General features: G+C 47.4%; 1 protein-coding gene across 4 annotated transcripts in view; it reads right to left on the bottom strand.

Moving 5' to 3' along the window:
- Positions 1-5,966: 5,966 nt before the first annotated feature.
- MTHFD1L (methylenetetrahydrofolate dehydrogenase (NADP+ dependent) 1 like) overlaps positions 5,967-23,150 on the bottom strand; it is a 188,845-nt gene continuing 171,661 nt past the window's right edge. For all 4 annotated transcript variants that reach the window (XM_045058205.1, XM_023254505.2, XM_045058209.1 and 1 more), the window contains 2 exons: positions 13,481-13,601; positions 5,967-6,264 (listed from right to left, as the gene is read on the bottom strand). In XM_045058205.1, coding sequence (XP_044914140.1) covers positions 13,512-13,601 — 90 coding nt within the window. In that variant the 3' untranslated portion in view covers positions 5,967-6,264; positions 13,481-13,511. The remainder of the gene's footprint in view (positions 6,265-13,480; positions 13,602-23,150) is intronic.

Here is a 23,150-nt window from a genome sequence, read left to right as displayed (position 1 = left end):
ATGGCTCAACCACATGGTCCCACTTTGTCAAGTTTTTTCCCCATTCTTTTTGGTTCACGACCTTCACCTTCTGTCCTAGAATCAACCATCTTCCTGCGGTCTGAAGGCAGGCCCAGGAGTAGTCATTAAGAATGGTTCTTTGGAGGGGAGGCTCAGTCGGTTGGGCCTCTGACTTGATTTTGGTTCAGGTCATGATCTCACGGTCATAGGATCGAGCCCCGCATCGGGCTCTGTACTGGTTGTGGAGCCTGCTTGGGATTCTCTCTCTTCCTCTCCCTCTGTCCCTCCCTTGCTTGCTCTCTTTCTCTCTTTGGATACTCTCTTGAATCTGTGGTTATTTTAATGCATGTTTAGAACATGATGCATTGGTAGGTAACATCACACAAATAGCTGCCAATTAGGGGGACGCTGGCTATTTAGCTCTGTCCCATCTCCAGTGACCAGTGGCATCTGCCCAGGGTTGTGGACACTGGCTTGCGCTCGGGAAATTTATGGGCTTTAGCAGAAAGGTTGCCTGTCTCTTGATGGATAAGGGCTTGAAGTCAAATCTAATTGACCAAATCAAATCTAATTGATCAATAGCTAAATCTGAAAATGAAGGCCACCATTTAAGAGTGGTTCTAAGTGTGATGTAGGGTCTGAGGGCAACCCACCAGAGACATGATGTAGGCCATGAAGGCTACCCTGCGATTTCTGAAACTTTTCACATTTTTGTATCTCAGTCTTATCTCATGACATAGACTAAAACCTTTGCTTATGAAATCCTCGACTGGCAGTCTGACACCAATTCTCTTATGCCACCCGGGTGGGTTTCCTATGACTCAGTTCAATTCAGTTTTGACGCTCACTATGTGGAGTTACTGGGGACCTACAGGTTAAAGGGCAGGGTCCCCAGCAAGGTGGGCTGACACATGCTCGGTGAGTGGATGGGTGAATTCACTCCAAAAATAGTTATTGACCAAGTGCACTATTCTGTGGAGAATGCCCCAACATGTTTCCTTCTGTCATGGAACTCGGATGTTGAGTTCCTTTCCTTCCTTCCTTCTTCCTTCCTTCTTTTTCCTTCCTTCCTTCCTTCCTTTTCCTTCCTTCCTTCCTTCCCTTCTTCCTTCCTTCCTTCCTTCTTCCTTCCTTCCTTTTCCTTCCTTCCTTCCTTCCTTCCTTCCTTCCTTCCTTCCCTTCTTCCTTCCTTCCTTCCTTCTTCCTTCCTTCTTCCTTCCTTCCTTCCTTCCTTCCTTCCTTCCTTCCTTCCTTCCCTCCTTCCTTCCTTCCTTCCTTCCTTCCCTTCTTCCTTCCTTCCTTCCTTCCTTCCTTCCTTCTCTCTTCCTTCTTCTTTTCTCTTTCTTTCCTTTCTTTTTTCTTCCTTCCTCCCTTCCTTTCATGTTTATTTATTTTGAGAGAGTGCAGAGGGAGGGGAGGGGCAGAGAGAAATGGGGGGGACAGAGAGTCTGAAGTATGCTCTGCACTGACAGCAGAGAGCCTGATGCAGGGCTCAAACTCATGACCTGTGAGATCATGCTCTGAAGTCGGACGCTTAACTGCCTGAGCCACCCAGGCACCACTATTTTTTTTTTTTTTAAAGTACATTTTATTTATTTTGAAGGAGGGGAGCAGAGAGATAGAGAAGGAGAGAATTCTAAGCAGCCTCCATGCTGTCAGTGGGGAGCCTGACGCAGGGCTCAGTCTCAAAAACTGGGGGATCATGACCTGAGCCGAAATCAAGAGTTGGAATGCTTAGCCGACTGAGCCACCCAGGCGCCCCAATTTCCTTTTCTTACATTGACTTAGCATTCTATGGTTTTCAGAGGTTTCTACATTGTCTGAGTTAGGCTTCTTGTATATTGCCTGCACTACTCCCCGAATAAGAGACTTAAGATTCAGACCAGGGGCCCTGGCTGGAGCAGGGACTCTTAGGAATGACCTGACATGTCAACACCTAAGAGCAGTGCAATGCTGCCTCAAACCCGGATTTAGGCTGTTAGAATTTCATCATGACCTTTTTCACGCCACGGATCCCTTTAACAGTGTGAAGTCTATATACCGCTTCTCAGAATAATGTTAAATGCCTTGGGTTTAAGGCAAGCCAATGATAGTGAAATACAATTATTAAAATATTGAGGGGCGCCTGGGTGGCGCAGTCGGTTAAGCGGCCGACTTTGGCTCAGGTCACAATCTCGCGGTCCGTGAGTTCGAGCCCCACGTCGGGCTCTGTGCTGACGGCTCAGAGCCTGGAGCCTGTTTCGGATTCTGTGTCTCCCTCTCTCTGACTCTCCCCTGTTCATGCTCTGTCTCTCCCTGTCTCAAAAATAAATAAAAACGTTACAAAAAAATTAAAATATTGAAAGGTAATCAAATTGGATGATAGCAATATATGTGGCTCTTTCTTTACACATGAAATAACAAGGTAGTGGCTGATCTAATAGCTATCATTCAGAGGTCGTGATGAGCAAAATGCTACTCTGAATATCTGCAGACACTGGAATGTAGTATTAAAATGTCCGTGATTTCTTTCTTCTTTCTTTCTTTCTTTCTTTCTTCTTTCTTTCTTTCTTTCTTTCTTCTTTCTTTTTTTTTTTTATATTTTTAAAGTCTTATTTATTTATTTTGAGAGACACAGAGACAGTGTGAGCGGGGGAGGGGCAGAGAGAGAGAGGGAGAGAGAGAATCTCAAGTAGGCTCCGGGCTGTCAGCACAGAGCCCAATGCGGGGCTCAAACTGACGAAACCATGAGATCATGACCTGAGCCGAAACTGAGCGTTGGACGCTTAACCGACTAAGCCACCCAGGTGCCCCTAAAATATCCGTGATTTCTATTGGTGGCAGACACAGGCACTATTTTACGACTGTTAGTTTGTTGCCAATGCTCATAATTGAAGGAAATTCTACACTAAGTTTAGAGGTTAGTAAAAGCAAAAATGTCATTTTTTCCCCCCATCCAAGTTCATGGACTCTTGAATTCCATTCTCCTTTGTTTGAAATACCGCTATAGAAGAGCGTGTTTGGGGGAAAGGTCTGTTTACTCACCAACTGTTCTACCACAGGAGTCAACATCTGCAATGGATATGTATTATAGGTTTGTAAAAAATGCTATAAAAATTATACTTATTAGTTAACTTGTATCCTCATGTATGTATACATTGATATAAAAGCAATGGACAAATATGTGTACGTGGATTTTTGTGGAATAAATAAGGTAAGCTTCAGACACCCTCTTATTTATGGGTATGTGTAAATTGTCTTATTTTTTAAAATATTTCTTAATGTTTATTTGTTTTGAAAGAGAGAGAGAGGGAGGGGCGGAGAGGGAGACAGAGGATCTGAAGTGGGCTCTGGGCTGATAGCAGAGAGCCCGATGTGGGGCTTGAACCCATGAACAGTGAGGTTGTGAACTGAGCTGAAGTTGGATGCCTAACTGGCTGAACCATCCAGATGCCCCAATTATCTTATTTTTAAAATGTCTATTTTTTGAGAGAGAGAGAGAGAGAGAGAGAGAGAGGGAGAGTGACAGCGTATGCATGTAAGCGAGCGGGAAAGGGGCAGAGAGAGAGAGGGAGAGAGAGAATCCCACGCAGGCCCCATGGCGGTCGGCACAGAGCTCAACGTGGGGTTTGGACTCATGACCCGTGAGATCATGAGTTGAGCCCGAAGCCAAGAGTAGGACGCTTAACTAGCTGAGCTACCCAGGGCGCCCCAGGTATGGGTAAATTATTCAAACAAAACAAAGCAAAACAAAACCCTGGCTAATGTCAGATCTGAGGATTCTTTTAAAATATCTACTGTGAAGAATACTCAAGTATTGTTTTAACGGGGTCAGCACATCCCAGTTAAACAAAATAACCCCAGAAAGAGAAGAATAAAAAGGACCAAAATGAACGGACTGGCTTACCGCTGCTTTCTGGGGGCCACGTTCATCTCTCCCCTGTCAGTTGATCCCGATGGTGCATCTCCCCAGGAGCTTTCAGAAGCTTCTTCTCACCTGGGTCTTAACCTCTGCAGGTGATGCTACCACAGGACTTCGAGCAGAGAGGGAGCCCGGCCACTAGTCTGTGTGCCATGGCGGGCCACCGGGGCCCCCACCGATCTGTCAGTGGTTTCTGACATTTCACTTCCAGAGGCGGAGAGAAGTCAGCATCCGCACTCGAGAAGGTTTCGCACTCGAACCGGCCAGGCCGCGTCAAAGGCGGTATGCTCTTTTTCCTTGGGCCTTGGCCTCCCAAGAGATGGCAGATAAGTAGGTCTTCCCTGAAGGAACACCTTCTCCCGTCTGGGAACACCCTCAAGTCATTACGAGTTAAGCCCATTAATTAACCAGTGGAAGCTTATCACTCGGCAGGGGTGAGTGAGAGAAAACAAATCCACCAGACCTCGAGTGATGGTATCTAGAGGAGGTAAATGTGGCCACACAATAGCAAAAGTCTGGGGTGTTCTAGCAACACGTGGATTACAGGCCCTTCAACGTTGAGCACTGAAAAGCTCTCCCATGTCTGTTTGGGATGCTTTTCTTTCTTTTTGGTGAACTGGCGAACTGCCTGGTGAAAGCAGGTAAAGAAAGAAGTCTAAAGCCCCTGGAATATAGGTTTCTAAAAATGTATTTTTTCTTTTGTTAATTTTTTAGTGTTTATTTATTTTTGAGAGGGAGAGAGACAGAGCGCAAACAGGGGAGGGGCAGAGAGAGAGAGAGGGAGACACAGAATCCGAAGCAGGCTCCAGGCTCTGAGCTGTCAGCACAGAGCCCGACGCGGGGCTTGGACCCACGAGTTGTGAGATCATGACCCGAGCTGAAGTTGGACGCTGAACTGACTGAGCCACCCAGGCGCCCCAAAATACTTTCAAAAACAGAAAATGAAACTAAATAGCAGAGGAAAATTATAAAGTCAAAGAACAGAAGGCAACTGCTTAAAAATGAACTCCTGAGCCAGACCGCTCATTGAGTGCATCGCAGAGAGAACAGGTTTCCTGTGAACCCTTAAGACCTTCAAAGGGCAGTATATGGAAAACACTGGTTCATTGTATATTTGGAGAGGTGTACTCGCCAATAAAGGACGGGGGGTGGGGGGAGAGGGACACACACCCTTCAGAAACACCAAGCAAAACCATTCTTGAGACAGTCTTTGGGTGGGGAGGCTTTTTGGTTGTTTCAGCCATGTTTTGGAACAAATTAAATTGTGCATAAAGACACATTATACGCAGGGCAACTAACGAGCAGGGTCACTGAAGGGTGCAGTACTAGAATGTGCAGGAAAGATCCGATGGCAAGGACTCTGCAGGATGCGCCGGGGGGGACATTTAAGATATTTATGGTGACTCTTTTACTTATACTGCTTAGAGGACAATCACTTCTTGTTTGTTCCTGAATCCTTGGTTTTGTCTTAACTTTTATATAACTTTATGTTATTGTAGGAAAAAATGGAAACAGAAAAGGGTCAGTAACTCCCGGGAAGGGGGTACAGCCCATGCACCATTCTTTACTATGAATTATGGGTTGGACAAATGGAAAAACATCTGCCCAACACCTGACCTCAAGAGCCAACTTTTCTTTGCCCTATGGGCCTTCGAAAGCTTAATGGCTGCTGAGATTCATTTGTGGGTGGACGGAACGAGCACGAACCCATTATTTTTTGGGTAAGTGATGTAAACTTCACTGGCACTGAAAAACAGTTCTGTGTATAAAATGCACTGCGGTCTAAAGGCTATTTATTTATTACAACCCTCCAACGGTCCGAAGATTTCACAATGGATCAGATATTTCTGTGTGCGCGTGCAATTTCTTTCTCGTTATGTTTCTAAAAGCCCTCGTTGTATTCACAGTTTTCCAGAAAATCTGTCAGGTCACAACCCCAATGTGAACAGTTACCTCTAGAGATCAGAGAGCTTTATCTAGCGTTGGAAACTTGCTGTTTGGTTTTCTAGATACCTGTTTATTTTCAGTTCAAAGACAAAACAGAAAACTCCAGAGTGGAAAATGGTACCTTTTAGTTCACACTCTTTTAATCCCTCAGTCCCCATAAAATAAACATTCTACAATGTAAGCAGTGGGAAATAATGTAAACTCTGCAGAAACGGAAAATAAATTACTTTCTTTCGAACTTGGTGGAGGTCCTTTCACCGGACACCATACTCTGTTGCAGACAGAATTCTTGAACGGAGAATATGTCTTTGGTCTATTTCCCCATTTCTCCCGCATTGTGTAACCGGCATATTTCAAATTCACTTTCTTCTCCAACGGCAGCAAGAAGGCAAAAGACGGGTTTGTGTTTCCGGAGCCTGGAAAACAAAGCCATGTTTCAGCGATTTAAGAAGAGCTTTCTCCCCCCCGTGATGTCAGACTGGTCATATAATTCTAAAAAGCCAGAGTCCAAAAGAAAATTCACCCGCAGATAAATGATTCCCTTCACAAGACAGGGCTGGGAATCACTGTTTGGAATCGTCTTACTGAAGAGCGGTGGAGAATCCGATTCCACACCGCTCTGCGACCCAGTCAGCATGGTCACTGTAGGCAGTGTTCTGAACCTCCTGAAAAGATCAGGCGGAAATTCTAAAATTCTGAATTTGGGCTTTACGGTCCCCGGGATCCTGCCGAGTGAGACCGCTCAGGATTTTAGATCAGGAATCCTGTCGCCTTGGATTTCAGCTTGTCTTTTATAGTAGGCACAGAAAGGAAGGTCTGAAAAATGCATTTAGGGCAAGAATGGAAGGGAGGAGATCTTATTGATGTTAAAGCTTTGTTGTTTCCTCTGAAAGGATATTAAGACTCCTGGACACTGTTGGAGCCTGAAATCTTTTAGAAGGAGCAGTCATCAAACTACATTTTAGAAAAGACAAACGAACCAAACCCCGAAGGTTCAGAAAGTCTCTGTTCATCATGGCGGAAGAAGTGTCAATGCAAGTATTTGGCCTTTAATCTGAATTTATACGTGGAAGAATTTGTCTGCTGGGCCAGAACGTAGTGAGTTGGCCTCCCGCAGATGAGTGGGGCCTCTAGAGCCAGAAAGGATGCTTGCTTAGCCTCAGAACAGAAGACAGTGACGAAGGCAGGGGACCAGGAATGCAGACTACTCTCCTCGCATCGGATTCAAGGCAGGGAAGTAAACAGAAAACAGGAGCACCCCGAGCACAATAATCCTCAACCAAAAGAAAATCTTTTCGAAGTTGGGAAGGGAGGTTTGCCTGGGGCAGGACCTCACCCCTCCATTCAGGGAGGCGGCCAGCCTCACTTTGGGGGCTCTCGTGATCCTGGACCTGAGGCTCAGTGACACACATGGACGAAAGGAGGGTAAGGGGAATGACGGTGGGCTTGGTGCACTGGAAACAGCCCAAGGAGGGCAAGTCTGAAGGCCTTCCAAACCCAAAGTGGGTGGCTGAAGACCAGCTGATTAGACACCTTAGATTTGTACGTAGTGGTTTTGTGTTTATAGGGGCGTGGCGTATGTGGTTCCACATTAAAAAACAAAACAAAACAAACAAAAAATCACCTCTGCGTGTTGGCAGAAGTATAGAAAGTCTGAATACAGATTTTATAAATTGGAAATGCAACCACTCTAGTGAGGATTTAAAAAGAGGAGTCAGCTGTTTATTATTATCCAGTTATTAAGGAAAAAAACATTTCAGAATTTTATGAGGACAGGAAATAGTCCTATGAGGACTAGGAAATAGTCCTATGAGGATAGGAAATAGTCTATCTTGGTATGGAATGGATAAGAAATCAAAGAGAGCCCAAAACGTTTCTTCAAATTCTTTTTTAACATGTTTATTTATTTTTGAGAGACAGAGAGAGACCAAGTGTGAGCGGGAGAGGGGCAGAGAGAGAGAGAGAGACACAGAATCCGATGCAGGATCCGGGCTCTGAGCTGTCAGCACACAGCTGGACGCGAGGCTCGAACCCATGAACCGTGAGATCACGACTTGAGCCGAAGTTGGACATTTAGCTGACTGAGCCACCCAGGTGCACTGCCCCGCCCCCCCAAAAAAAGTTTCCTTAAAAGGGAGTTAAGAACTTCCCTCAAATTTTTAAAATGTTTATTTATTTTTGAGAGAGACCAAGAGACAGAGCACAAGCTGGGGAGGGGCAGAGAGAGAGGGAGACGCAGAATCTGAGACGGGCTCCAGGCTCCCAGCTGTCAGCACAGAGCTCGACGCAGGGCTCGAGCTCATGAACCGTGAGATTATGACCTGAGCCGAAGTCAGATGCTAGCTGGCTGAACCACCTTGGCGACCCCGTCACCACCTTTCGATGTCAATGAGATGATAAAGATGACATCTTTAGATTGAAGTCCCTTCCATCTTTTATTTAAGTGGCCTGAGCTTCCCATTGTGCCCTCCACGGATGGCTCAGGGCGAGGTACTCGCTGACCTTCATCTTGGAGCATAACGGTAATCAACAGTGTTTGAGTTGCTTCTTGAAAAGACAGTTTTAAGACCAAAATCACAGAGCCCAGGTGCTCCCCGAGGGAACCCTGAAGCCTCTGGTTTGCATAACAGACCCTGACCACAGAAGGGCAGCAACCATACTCAAGACTGTCGTATGACCATTAACTATCACTGAACATTTCTGCTCTACAGGCAGTTGGGGAAAGAAACGAGCACCTTTCTTTGCACGTGCAGTTCAAGAAAAAGCTTTCTGGGCCAATAACTAACATTTAAGCAGGACTAGAGTCGACCTGATTTCAGCTCAGGGTCATGATCTCACAGTTCGTGCGTTCGAGCCCCGCATCAGGCTCTATGCTTATAGCACAGAGGCTGCTTCGGATCCTCTGTCTCCCTCTCTCTGCCCCTCCCCCCTCCCTCTTTCTCAAAAATAGATAAATGTTAAAAAAAAAAAAACAAAAACAACAAAACACCTGAAATCCAATCATTTTCAAACAAAAGACTGAGCAGTAATATGGCAGGATCGGTGTTCCTGGGACAAACAACTGATTTTAATTCTTTCTATTTGGTGCCACCCGGAAGAATGAATCATGCCCTTCTTCTGACAACAGTGAAAGCATCACAGGGGAGCCTTGGGAAGGAGCAAGAGCTCAGATCCTGGTGACTTCTTGGCTCTCTGTTCATATGAGATCTTACATGAGTTCCTCGACGGGGAGGTAAGCAGGAGAGGAGAGGAAGTGGAAGGACAGAAACAGCTGTTAACAGAGCGCAATCTTCCGTGTGCTACACGTCTACAACGCGTGCGGCAAAAACTCACGTGTGTGTTACTCTGAGGCTGACAGCACGGGGCTCTCTGGAGTCTGACCGCTCCAGGAGCAAAGCCACCGCCAGACGTTCCCGCTTTTGGCGGGCAAATCTGTCTACGCCAACTGTCATCCAAACGTCAACATTTTGATTCCTTGCACCTTTAATCGCCACAGACCTGACTGCGAGGAGGTGGCCCCTGACCGCGTATTGTGAGGACATGGGAAACAGAGGGTCCGTTTGCGGGAACATCACCCCGGGAGTTCCCGGGAAGGAATGTTTGCTTTGTACAGCGCTTTCTCCCGCGACACTGGATCCATTTTCAAAGGTGCAAAGCAGGGTCAAGTGATGGGTTCTGAACCACCGCCCACCGAGCTGGGAACGGGATCGGGCAGTTCACAAAGCAGAAAGGAGCCTTGGATAAGTGAGGGGGAAAACAACATTCTATGAGAGAGTTCAGCGAGAGATAGCCCTATTATACTCCGGCGAAAAAGAATCTGGACAAAGTCATCGCTTTTCATACCCAAAGAATTATCTTTTGTTATACAGAAATGATCCCCAAATTATAGGTCTGTTTAAATAACTGGTTACGATCTTCTAGGGCGGGCCAAGGTTCATTTACCCTGTGACTGACACGCAAAGGGCATCCTTTGGTTTGGGCATAAAGGATGGGGTGAGACAGGGGAGGCAGGTCCTGGGGGAGTCTCGGCATGCGTGCTTACTGGCGGGGCACCTCGACCGTGCTGCTGACTCTCCTGGGCCAGTGCTTCCACAGCTCTGAAACAGAACCGCCCATCTCGCTTCACTGATCCCAGCATGACATGTGCCAGGGGGTGGCAAGGGGTGGGAAGGTGACTCCCGTGCCAGCTTTGGAAGGAGAGGCAGGGCCAAGCAATGGAAAGATGGCTCTGCAGTCCTGGGGTTCGGGACCACGCCTCAGCTACCTCCTCGGGGAGGACCTACCCCTGCGGGACAGCACCTGCCTCCAAGGGGTGCTGTGACCACCCAGGTGAGGTGCTCGGCACGGTGCCTGGCTCACTGAGGTAACTTCCACAGGCTGGCGTCCTGACCTCTAACCCTCGCTCAACACTGAAAAAAAATCTAGGGGTGCCCGGGTGGCTCAGTCGGTTAGGCGCCCGACTCTTGGTTTTGGCTCAGGTCATGATGTCACAGTTTGTGAGCTCGAGCCCCGCGTCGGGCTCCATGCTGGCAGTGTGGAGCCTGCTTGGGATTCTCTCTCTCCCTCTCTCTCACTGCCCTTCCCCTGTGCTCTCTCTCTGTGTCAAAATAAGTAAGTAAACTTCAAAAAAAAAGTCCGGAGGAACACTTGTTAGGGAACACAGACCTAAGGATTTAAGTGTACGTGACGTGTCCCTTGGCATTAGCAGAGCCTTAACCTATAATTAAGGTGTAACTGGGTTTTAATTACCTACTTGAGGAACAAATGAAAACGGACCACGAGGCTGGAAAAATACAACCCGAGAGAGATAAAAGGGTGAAAACACACTTGTTCTGGAGAAGAATGATAAATGGCAGAAATGCAGCAGAATGGGTTCTTGACGTGAAAGGGGAGATTAGTCAGGATGGGTTAATTTTCAGTGGAAGAGGAAGGGTACTGTCATTTTCCCAAGAACTAGCTGGGAAACCCAAGACATTCTCATACACACACACACACACACACACACACACACACACACACACACACACTTTATACCCAAAGACCAAAATGACACCATTATCAAGGCTTCTTTGTGAAATTAGTCTCCTTGGTTTATTTTGTGGGGGTTTCTTCTTCCGAATGGACACAGATTTGAAATGTGGTTGTGGTTCAAACTAAACATAGCCCCCACTCCTCAGTGAAAAAGAACACCATACGCCTCACACACCCCAAACCCAACAATTCCGCACGTTGTATTAATGTCATTTCACATTGGCGTGGTTCCTTACCTTTCTCATCATAGTCTCTAGCGTATTAGTAACAAAGACTTACAAAAAGGGAAAACAATCTCCCCATGTTGACGACTGGTAGTGAAACCAACCAAAGTGAGAATTCAGGTCAAGTAAGCTTGTCTAATAGGCCCACAGTCTGGGTGGCTCAGTGGGTTAAGCTTCTGACTCTTCGTCCCAGCTCAGGTCGTGATCTCATGGTTCGCGGGTCTGAGCCCCACGTTGGGTTCTGCACTGACAGCACAGAGCCTGCTTGGGATTCTCTCTCGTTCTCTGCCCCTACACCCTGCTTACTCTCTCTCTCTGTCTTAAATGAATAAAAATTAAGAAAAAGAAAGAAAGGAAGGGATGCTGGGCTAAGGAACAGGAGCGAGTGTGGAGACGGAACGAGGAGTGATGGGAAAAGGAATGTGTTCTGAGAATATGGTGAGGTTTGATATACGGGATGAGAAAGGCAGCTTCACAAGCCTTTACGACTGGGACTGAGAGTTTTCCCAGGGGCAGGATTAGGAGGGTGGTCATTTCTCTTCCGGAAGGAAGCCAGGAAGGAAGCCAGCAGGTGTGACTGCAGTCCTGAGGGGCAGACATGAGTAAGACCAAGGGACCCCCACTGTGGGCTGCCTCTGGGGGCTCCAAGTCAAGACCAGCCCTCTTAAACTGTGTGGACCATGAACTAGCGAGGGTCTCCTTTCTGCTGCCCTGTCCTTCCTATGACGCACAGGGCCCTCTGCGTTAGACCGGTCTCATCTTCATGTACCTTTCCAGTGGTACAAGAGCCCAATCCATCTGTTGTGTCACAGTCGAGTGTTCTGCGTTGAACTGTCCCCAAAAAGATATGCTGAAGTCCTGACCCCCAGGACCGAAGACAGTGACCTCACTTGGAAATAAGGTCTTTGCAGAGGTAGTCACTTTAAGATAGGGTCTGGAGGGTGGGCCCTGATTCAATGTGACTGGTGTCCCTCTAAGGACACCCCCACACAAAGAGACACACAGAGAATGCTACAGCCATGGAGGCAGAGATTGAAACGATGTGGGTCCAGCTGGGAAACATTCAGGAGGACTGGCACCACCACAAGCCAGGAAGAGGCCAGGAAGGATTCTACCAGAGTCGCAGAGGGGACACGACTTGGCTGACACCTTGACTTCGGATTTCTAGCCTCTGAAACTGAGAGAACAAACATTTGTTGTTTTGAGCCGTCCGGTTGTGATACTGTTATGGCAGCCGCAGGGAATGAATGCACCCAGATCCGTCTATCACGTAATTCTGACTCCGCACAAGAGGTATGTGGTAGGAAGGTAGAGTTATAAAATGCCTAAAGACACAGTAGTCCCCCTCATCTGCGGTTTCGCTTTCCATGGGTCTAGCTGTCCACAGTCAATGTGGTCTGGGAGCAGATGATCCTCCCGGCACGGTGTCAGAAGGTCAACAGCAGCCTAAAGCTATGTCACGATGTCTACGTCACCCCCTTCATCTCATCGTGTAGCCATTTTATCATCTCCCATCAGCACATGAAGGGGGGGGGAGTGCAGTACAATAAGGTATTTAGAGAGCGGGAGAGAGAAAGACCACATTCATAGAACTCTGATGACAGCATCTTATTATAATTGTCCTACTTTACTGGTACTTATTATTGTTAATCTCTCACTGTGCCTAATTTGTAAATTACACTTCATCATGCGCGTGTACGTATAGGAAAAAACACAGCACACGAAGTATTTAGTGCTATCTGTGGTTTTAGGCATACGCTGAGGGGCGGTGAGGGTTTGTGTGTCTTAGAATGAATCCACACGGACAGGGAGGGACACTATATTCGCTTTTTTTTTTTTTTTTTTTAATTTTGTTCATTTTTGAGAGACAGAGAGAGACACAGCATGAGCAGGGGAGGGGCAGAGAGAAGGAGACACAGAATCTGAAGCAGGTTGCAGGCTCCAAACTGTCAGCATAGAGCCCGATGCGGGGCTCGAACTCACGAACTGCCAGATCATGACCTGAGCCGAAGTTGGACGCTCAACCGACTGAGCCACCCAGGCGCCCCGACACTATATTAGTTTTAATTCTGGAGACAGAATAATGAGTTCACAGGGTTCCTTTTTTTTAATGGCAAGAGATGCCTTCAACCAATCTATATTCAGAAGCGACATGATTTGACTTTCACTGGACTGGAGCCCATCTCACTGCATATCCACATCGAGGAGTGACCCAAGTCACGGGCTCTTATTCAGTAGGAATTCATAGTAACAAGTCAGGAAATTACTTATCAGCCCATGTTTTGTAGTAAATATTAGAAAAACAAGACAAAATAAAACTAAAACATATTTGGGGCAAGAAAGAAAGAAAGACACGGGAGGAAGCCCAGAAGCCTACCTGCACTGGGTCCTGTGGAAGTCTGGTTCATTTAGAACAAGCCTTTAACTTGCTCTGTTTCTGTATCAAGATCTATATCGTAGAAGCAGGGCCGGGTCGGCAGTCCTGGCATGGTGCTCATCTAGAGGAGAAAATGGAATATTGTATGTTAGCAAATGCTGCGAAACGATCACTCTGAACAGTGTACATCTAATGACATAAATTAACTACATAATTCAATTCAGCCTCCTGTATTAGGTCACCTGTATCTCTTTAAATTCGCCATCTGCTATTTCATTCTTGGTTTAGGAAATGAAATAGAAAAGGCAGATGTCAACTTCCTGAACGTGGGGACCACTTACCTCCCCCCACGGCCCCACGGCACATCGTAGCTCCAAGATTCTCAAATCACATCTTTAATTAAGTCCCCCACCACCCTTAGAGGGAGGTACTAATTTCAGCCTCAATTTATTTTTAAAAAAAAAAAATTTTTTTTTTTCCAACGCTTATTTATTTTTGGGACAGAGAGAGACAGAGCATGAATGGGGGAGGGGCAGAGAGAGAGGGAGACACAGAATCGGAAACAGGCTCCAGGCTCTGAGCCATCAGCCCAGAGCCCGACGTGGGGCTCGAACTCACGGACCGCGAGATCGTGACCTGGCTGAAGTCTGATGCTTAACCGACTGCGCCACCCAGGCGCCCCTCAGCCTCAATTTATTGATGGGACAGGGGACATTCAGGCACAAGCCATGTGCTCAAGGACATGGACTAGGACGAGCAAGTTAGTGGTGGGGACAGGATTGGAACCAGGCCCGTGCTCCTTGCTGCTTTGCTGTGGTGTGTCCAGATCAGTCTATCAGAGTGCGTCTGAGTCCACTTGCACCGGAAACCCTTGGTATCCCGGAGGAAAGTGCTGTGATTGCTGGAGACTCACGCACTAAAACACGGTCAAGGACCTAGATGGTGAGGCTCCGGGATGATCTGCTCCTTAATGATTGCTGTATTTCCTGCCGGGCTTTATTACTGTACTTTTCATAAAAAGGATGCTCAGAAACCAATGTTGCACGCGATCGTTTGGAGCAAAGACACCGGGCCCCACTTGGCTTCACTCTTCTGAGGACTAAGGGCTGTGTCTTGCAAAGCTCCTGCCTGCTCTGGCCGGAGAACATTCCAGTGAGATGACGTGTGACACGGCCAGGACCGCGTCCAGGGTTCGCCCACTTCTTCCCACCTGCGACAGAGCTCAGCTCTCTCACTTGCCTCGTCCCTTCTGCGACGACTCAGGATGTCCCCCTCCGCCACCCCCTGCCCCCCACCCCCGACCCCTGCCCACGATGCTGGCCGACTCCTGCGGCTCATACTGGGGTCCGTGGCCCAGCAGTGTGGGCATCACCGGGAACTTGTTTGGCGTCTCAAATCTCAACCCAGCTCGGGCCTGCTGAATTGGAATCTGCCATGTCACCAACTCCCAGGTGATTCATGTGCACGTTACCCTTTGCGAAGGGGGCCGGCTTAGACAATGTGGCCGAGGAGGCCTCCTCCTTCAGCACTGGGGAGGGAGCTCCGAGGTAGAAGAGGTGAGGAGGAAGGGGACGGGAAAGTCTGATTCACCCCTGGCCATGCTACTTCACCCTCCTCTGGAGCAGCAGGCGGGGAGGACATCCGTGCCCCCACGGGCCTCACTAACCACCTGCTCCCTGAGAGTGTGGTGAGAGGGCCACGGGACCTGCTCTCTGTGTGGCCGGACGCATCAACACGGCGATGTCTGGTGGCTAGCTCCTGTCTGGCCAATTGTGCAGGATTGTACTTTAGGCATATCATGGGCTAAGAAGGCTTCTGAGGGGGCACCCGGATGGCTTAGTCTGTTGAGTGTCTGACTTTGGCTCAGGTTATGACCTCACAGTTTGTGGGTGAGTTCGAGCCCCGCGTTGGGCTCGCTGCCGTCAGCCTGTCAGGGCAGAACCCGCTTCGGATCCTCTGTCCGCCTCTCTCTACCCCTCCCCTGGTTGCGCTCTACTGAAAAAAAAAAAAAAAAAAAAAAAAAAAAAAAAAAGGCTTCTGAGCCTTCCTGGAATATTGCTACCGTTTGTAACATGGCTTTGAGAAAACGTGCTCTGGGTTTCAAACAATTAACTACAAATAAAGTTCCGGCACCCAGCTTGGAGGTGGGGACTTCCTGAATTTTAAACCTTTACTTCTGTGGATGCCTACTTATCCTTGCAAACGTTCTGGTCCTAGCAGAGCAGTAACATTTTTCTCTGGTTATCACAGTGGCTGTGCATATCTGAGGAAGCCCGGAAAGAAATCCATGCTTCCTGTTGTAGCACCGGGACACCAAGCACAAAGGCCACTGGTGGCAACTGTTCCTGTTTTCTTCCAGCTGTCTGTGGCCAGCTCACGCCAGTCCTCTACAGGAGTGTTCCTGCCTACCCACACTATGCCACGGGCATTTTCAGGTGCCTTTAGAATGTGTGTGGTGGCATGGATTTGGAAAAAGGGACCAGCGTATTTTATAGGTTAAGAAATGAATGATCAGGGGCGCCTGGGTGGCTCAGAGGTCGAGCATCTGACTTCGGCTCAAGTCACGATCTCCCGGTTCGTGGGTTCGAGCCCCGCGTCGGGCTCAGTGCTGACAGCTCGGAGCCTGGAGCCTGCTTCGGATTCTGTGCCTCCCTCTCTCTCTGCCCCTCCTCCGCTGGCGGTCTGTCTCTCTCTCTCTCTCAAAAATAAATAAACCTTAAAAGAAAATGAATCATCATATTCAGCCACAGCGAGGCTGCCCCGTCCCTTAAATTAACTCTGTAGATGGAAGGCACATTTGGCAGTAAGAACGTTACCCAGACTTTGTTGCGTCTGGGGCTGCAACACTATTCACCGCAGGGCAGAGTTCAGTCTGAGGCAGGCCAAAATCCACACGAGGTGAGAAACCCAGGAAGACGCCTGTGTAGCTGGGCCCTCGTGGCCAAAGCCAAAGTGTCAGCTTCGTGTGCAGACGGTGACACAATAATACAACGGCTAAGCAGGGAAGGGGCAGAGAGAGGGGGACAGAGGATCCGAAGTGGGCTCCCTTGACAGGCTGACAGCAGTGAGCCTGATGTGGGGCCCAAACTCACGGACCATGAGATCATGACCTGAGCCAAATCAGCTGCTCAACCGACTGAGCCCCCTCATCATGAACTTTTTGAAATTATTATTTAAAAAAAAAATTTTTTTAACGTTTATTTATTTTTGAGACAGAGAGAGACAGAGCATGGACGGAGGAGGGGCAGAGAGAGAGACACAGAATCTGAAACAGGCCCCGGGCTCTGAGCTGTCAGCATAGAGCCCGACGTGGGGCTCGAACTCACAGACTGTGAGATCATGACCCGAGCTGAAGTCGGACGCTCAACCGACTGAGCCACCCAGGCGCCCCTGAAATTATTTTTTTAATGCTTATTTATTTTGAGACAGAAAGCACGTGTGTGAGTGGGGGAGGGGCAGAGAGAGAGAGAGAGAGAGAGAGAGAGAGAGAGAGAGAGAATCCCAAGCAGGTCAGCTCAGAGCCTGACCATGTGGGGCTCGATCTCATGAACCGTGAGATCATGACCTGAGCAGAAATCGAGCCGGACGCTTAACCAACTGAGCCACCCAGGCGCCCCCATCATTAAGTTTTTTTCAGCAGATGCCACACCGCCAAGGCTGACAAAGGCCGAGTGTGATTTCTGTGGTTCCCGGGTCTGGTCTCCTGGCTGCGGTGAATTCTGATTCTTTCAGAACAAAACTGGGAACTAAAAGTTGCCAAAATATTAAATGCTGGGAAGTGTGAATCTGTTTCCTTCATTTTCAGCCTATTTCTCTCAAATGGGGGGGAACTAAGTTCAATCAGAAGCCTCCCATGCTCCTTTCCAATTATGCAATCGTCACTTCCAAGAATCAGGGCTACTTATTTGGGACCAGAGGACAAGAAAGCACGTAGGGTCTGAACAGCCAAGGGACTCCCTGCCCTGTGGACACAGAGCCATCCCTAACGTTCTCCTGCTGAGCAGACACAATATGGAATTATGTTAACAAGACCTAAAACATTCACATAAAATTCTCTCCCAATAAAATACTTTGTTATCAAAGGATTGTGGCCCCCAGACAAGGGTCACAACTGCGCTATGGGAAAGAAAGAATTTGGACAGCCCTTGGGAGTTGACCTCTGGCCCCACGCCTGGGGTCGGAGGTGATCTGTGTTGACTTTATTTGTGTGTCCTCTAAGAAGGCCCCTTGCTTAAAATAACGAGGGAGCCACTAAATTGTACTTACTTGTCACACTGCATTAATGGATTCTTTTGCAAAGGCTGAAAAACATGGGCTTTTGCCCTTCATGACCCTAATTTTAACGGCAACGAATCTTCAAAATCTATACTGATTTCGGGTGAAGCTTATTTTGGGGAAATGATGAGTTCTATGAATAGTCTTTATAAACATACATTAAGCCTAGTTAAAGAGAAAATCTTCAGCTACTTAAAAGTAGTCCTCGTAAGTAAAAGAATATTCTCGGCATGAGCAGAAAAATTATTAAGAATTCTATTTTGTAAAGTGATAGAATCGTAATTTCTACTTCACCAAAATATCGTTGTAGTTAATTCTGTTGTGTTGGGGAAATTTTTCTGGCTTCTTAAATCTTCTACTTTTTCATACTAAATAAATTACCCAGTTTTATTTTGGTTCGGAAACAAAAATAAAGCATTTTTGCTTGTATCTGTTTGTTCTTGTAGTTTGTGACCTGAGGTAGAATCCTTTCTACACACTTCTTCTCTCCAAGAGATCACCGAACACAGTTGATTTTCTTTCTTATGAAATAATAACTCAAAAATGTAAATACTTTATTAAGCCAAAGTATTTTCTGAGTGGTAACTTTACTGTCCTTTGCCTCTCAGTCTTTGGCTAAGATCAAGTGGAAATACAGTCCCTGGCCACATAACGCCTCAATAAATACTTTTAATTTTTTGTCTTTTTAAAGTAGGCTCCACACCCAACGTGGCACCCATCGCGGGGCTTGAACTCACGACCCTGAGCTGAAATCAAGAGGTGGATGCTTAACCCACTGAGCTACGTAGGCACCCCAACAAATACTTTTTAGAGTAGAGGAGTAAAAATGGAGGATAATTAAGAGAATTCGGAAACAACCAAAAAGAAGCCTTCTTGAGGATCGGGCTTTTTCTGTTTCTTCTTTGGCTGTGAAAAAAGCTACTGGAGGATAATGCGTGAGGAAAGGTGGCCACATATAATGCCCAGTGACTGAAAGAGAGGGAGATGAAAAATCAGTACGATGAAAACAGGTAAGGCTGCTCCACCGGGGTTTCCATTGGCCTCACTTAGAGGAGACAGATGTCCCGGGACTTTTTTCTGGGCAGTTAGGTAATATCCACCTGCACAGCTTGTGACCCCATTCCAAAATATCTGTTTATTAGCTAGGGACACTCTGAGAGTGTGGGGGTATGTCCTGTTAGAGTGCACTTATCTCTCCTGGTGGCCTCTGGGGTCCTGTTCCCACGTGAAGGGACACGGTGATGTGTCATTCACCTCGGGAACCTTTGCGGAGCATTCCCTGTTGGGGACGCCACGGTGACCAGGACCTGGTCCCCACTTTAAGAGGAGCAGACCACTGGGATATTTGGACCAAGTCATTCCACTCTGTAGTTAAAACACAAAATCTTTTTCCTTCTATGATTTTTATGTAAAAAGAACGTATGTCATAAATGCTTAACTTACGACTTATTAAGACATAAGCCACGTTCAATTACTATAAACACTACCACGTTGCACTCGCACACTGTGCCCAGTGTTACACGGCTCAGATTACTCTGATTTAGGTCAGGGGCCTTGAATGAAAGAATGGGCAAGCACTGTTATTTTTCTCACCCTTTGTAAGGGAAGACTCGAATTTTCTTCCAGTGCGAGGAAGCTAGTCCCTGTCTTCCCAGATTTTTAAAAATCTACTTAAAAAAATGTTTTTAACACAAAAAAGTGAAAACCGCTAGGCGTAACAGGCAAAGTCCTCTCCTCATCTGCCTCCCAGAGGGGAGCCCTGTAAATAATGTCCTGTGCCAACTCCGGGGTGAGTTTCTCTTCCTGTTTAAGCGACGTAGCTGTATAATGTATACGTATATCATTTTGTACAGAAATTGGGTAATTCTACATGTATAATCCTGAAATCTGATTTTCAGGGAGATTAACGCTTCAAACTGGGGTAGTTTTTACACAAGGGAATGCTCTCTGGAGTGCGTGAGGCAAGAAGAGTGTCCTCACACATTCTGTGTGCAAAGTCCCTGGGGCTGCTCTTTGGAAAAGGAGAGATTGGGGGAGTTTATTTAGAAAAAAACAAAGATAAATGTGAAGCAGGAGGGTCTGAGCAGACATACACAAAGGAAAGAAGAAATTCTGCAACTTGTTTGCAGTGCTTTGAGCGTAAGCTAAAGATTTCAAATGTTACAAAGGACTAACAGTTTTGAATGGAAAGATGTTGAGAAGTCTCCCGGCACCCCATAATTCTTTTCCTTTATTTGTTCTGATTGTGAGGACAGTATCACTTAGTTTCCTCCCTCCCTCCCTCCCTTCCTCTCCGTCTTTCTCTCTCTTCTTCTTCTTCTTTTTTTTTTTTAGGTTTATTTATTTAGGCAGAGAGAAAGGGAGAGAGAATCCCAAACAGGCTCTACACTCAGCGGAGAGCCTGATATGGGGCTCGATCTCATGGCCCAGGAGATCATGACCTGAGCTGAAACCGAGAGTTGGAAGCTTAACCGACTGAGCCACCAGTCACCCCAATGCCCTAGTCACCCCTTCGGCTGTGGTCACCAGGAGCGCCCTCACTGCCCTCGCGCTGGCTGGCTCAGTAAGACAATATCCTTCCAGTTCCCGTGCCCAGAAGCTCGGAGGTGGCACACTGAAGGCCGGGCTGGGTCCTACAGCCCAATGGTTTCTCTCTGTTGTCCTCTGGGTGTTGGCTTCATCCTCAGGCTTCCTGCTCTGTGTGGGCAGCTCTGGACCAAAGGCACATATCCCATGACACCCAGTGCAGTACTATGCTAAGCACTTTCTAGGCACTGCATGTAGCTCATTTACTTCCTACAGCCCCGCGGGGACGGGCGACTGCCATTATCCCCATCTTGCACACTGGGAAAATGAGACATGGAAATGCATCATGATGTGCCACAGATCACACAGCTCAGACCTGGTGGTGCTGGAATTCAAATGCAGTGAGTCCCGGCCCTGACCGCGGAGCCCCACGCTTCCCTTACTCGATCATGGCGTTGAGTTCACGGCCCTTCAGTGGCAGCATGTGCACTTGGGCCGCAGCGGGGGAGGAGAATCTCACCAGGACCGGAGCCGCAGAAAGCAATGTTGTGAACCCTTTTGGTGGTAGAAACCGCTGCGTCCCATGCCAGCTACCGATGTCTCAGCCACGGCATTCGGGTAACTAAATTTACATGAAATTGTCAAGTAAACTCAGTTACTTTACAACTTCAGCCTGGATTCCTTTTAAACCGTGTAACGTTTATTTAAGGACATGTGACACAGCTTACGCTGGGGGTAGGAGCTTTCCAAATTACATCTTAAACATCTAGTCACAGCACTTAACAGTGAGTAAATCAGACCTGATGACTGCCGAAAAAATTTCCAAAATGATACACAAACAATAACACCCAGAGTTTTTTCTTAAAAATAATAGGCTTGCAGCTTTTTAACGATCAGCTGTGAGACAGGGATTATTGAGTCCCCTCTGAAAGTGTAAATACCGTTATCCACTGAAATAACCGAAGAGCCACATCAATTTTTACCTAAAAAATTCAGGGAAAACATCCCATAACTATGTTTGGAACTTGCTCTGAAAATTCATTTCAGCGGGTTGCCAAAACCTGAGATAGACAACTTGAAATCAGTGCTACTGTTTTTTTTCCCTTTTGAAAAAAAAATTATTTTTGGGTAGGCGCAAGCATTGTGGGGGGGAGGGGCAGAGAGAGAAGGACAGAGAATCCAAAGCGGGCTCCACGCTGACAGGCTGACAGCATTGAGCCCGATGTGGGGCTCGACCTCAGGAACCATGAGATCATGACCTGAGCCGCAGTCGGATGCTCGACCGACGGAGCCACCCAGGCGCCCCTCGATGCCACTGTGGATCAATGAGTTGGCTTCTCTGTCACGTACAGGCTTGGTTTTTATTCCTTGCCAAAAATGATCCACAAAGGCCACACCTCCAGAGAGAGGCATTAAATTGTTTGCATCCTGTTCACATTTCCATGAGACAGCTCTGGACATTCCTGCCTTTCCTCATTCCACCACAAAGGCCATATCTGAGCCTGACGAGACAGGTGAGGTGGAAGAGGCTTTTTTTTTTTTTTTTTAATTAAAGTTCTATTTTATTTATTTTTAGAGAGAGAGACAGACAGACAGACAGATGGAGGGAGAGAGAATCCCAAGCAGGCTCCTTCCTGTCAACTCTGAACCCTACCTGGGGCTTGATCTCACAAATGGTGAAATCATGACCTCAGCCGAAATCAAGAATTGGACATTTAACTGACTGAGCCACCCAGGCGCCCCTAAGAGGCTCTCTTCTTCCCACTTACAGGTGCAGCAGTGGGCTCCAGGCTGTGGTGTGCCCTTCCCTGGGGCCCATTAGGAAGGGGGTCCCCAGTGCAGAGGCGCTCAGGGGTAATCAAAGTCTTGCGAGTAGCAGTAACCCAATCAAGGCTGAGGTGTGGTGGGAAGGGCTCCACCACAAACGACGGGTGGGCGGGGCGGGCGTTCCTGGGTAAGTTACTTCCCCAAGCCCTTGGTTCTTATTCTGGAAATGCAGTCTGAGTATCAAACTATCTGCGGGATAGGGCCTATTTCAAAACTCAAATGAAATAAAGAAAGGACCCTAGTCTAGTGGTGAATACACAATAGAGGCTACTGTCACTTTATTACAGAAAATACAACCCTCATTATCTCCTGAAGTGAGTGTAACTTATGTATGCGAGACACAGAAAAAGGAAGTTTGAAAACAATTCCTATTTCTGACGAATTACGGATTTCTTTGATACGACAAAAATGTTCAGTAGTTTCGTGAGATGTTCCCCTAACTTTTCTGGCCTTACAAACAATCTTAAAAGCCATACTTCCTGGCCTTTTTACTTATGGTAATCAAATCTGAAGCTATCCCCAACTAGACCTAAGATACTCAAGCAAACAGGGGCCCCCCCTCTGCTTGAGGACAAATCTTATTTTAAAGGAGAAGCCTCCAGGAGTGTGACGATGGCCCGAAAGCCACTGTGCCCCTACCCTGAGCCGAGTCGGTCGGAAATGAAGGCCCCTGTCTCTGTGCAGGGCAGAGAAGAGGCTGGGAGGGTGGAGGCACATTCAGTCATCTGCCAGTTGAGAGACAACATCAGCTCTGGCACAAGAAACCAATTTAATAATGCTTCACCGTTTGGGAACCTGATATTAAGTAATCAAATTCTGGTTTCTGAGAAGCTCATCTGCACATCGAGGGGGGGTGTTCTGGGCATGGGTTTTATCCCAAGGTCCTAATGGCAATTGAACCATTATTCTGTAAGGCACTGAAAGCAGAGAGAAGATGCAGGGGACAACAGGAAGGAGGAAGGCAGGCGTGGGGGAGGGCCCGGGCTGCCCCAGCATTTAGAATTTCCTTTTGGTCTTCGCCCTGCCCAGCCCCGCCGACCCC

The sequence above is a fragment of the Felis catus genome, chromosome B2 (genome assembly GCF_018350175.1).
Source record: "Felis catus isolate Fca126 chromosome B2, F.catus_Fca126_mat1.0, whole genome shotgun sequence".
Lineage (NCBI taxonomy): Eukaryota > Metazoa > Chordata > Mammalia > Carnivora > Felidae > Felis > Felis catus.
Note: the sequence above shows the minus strand (reverse complement) of the source record. Positions and strands in the feature narration are given on the sequence as shown.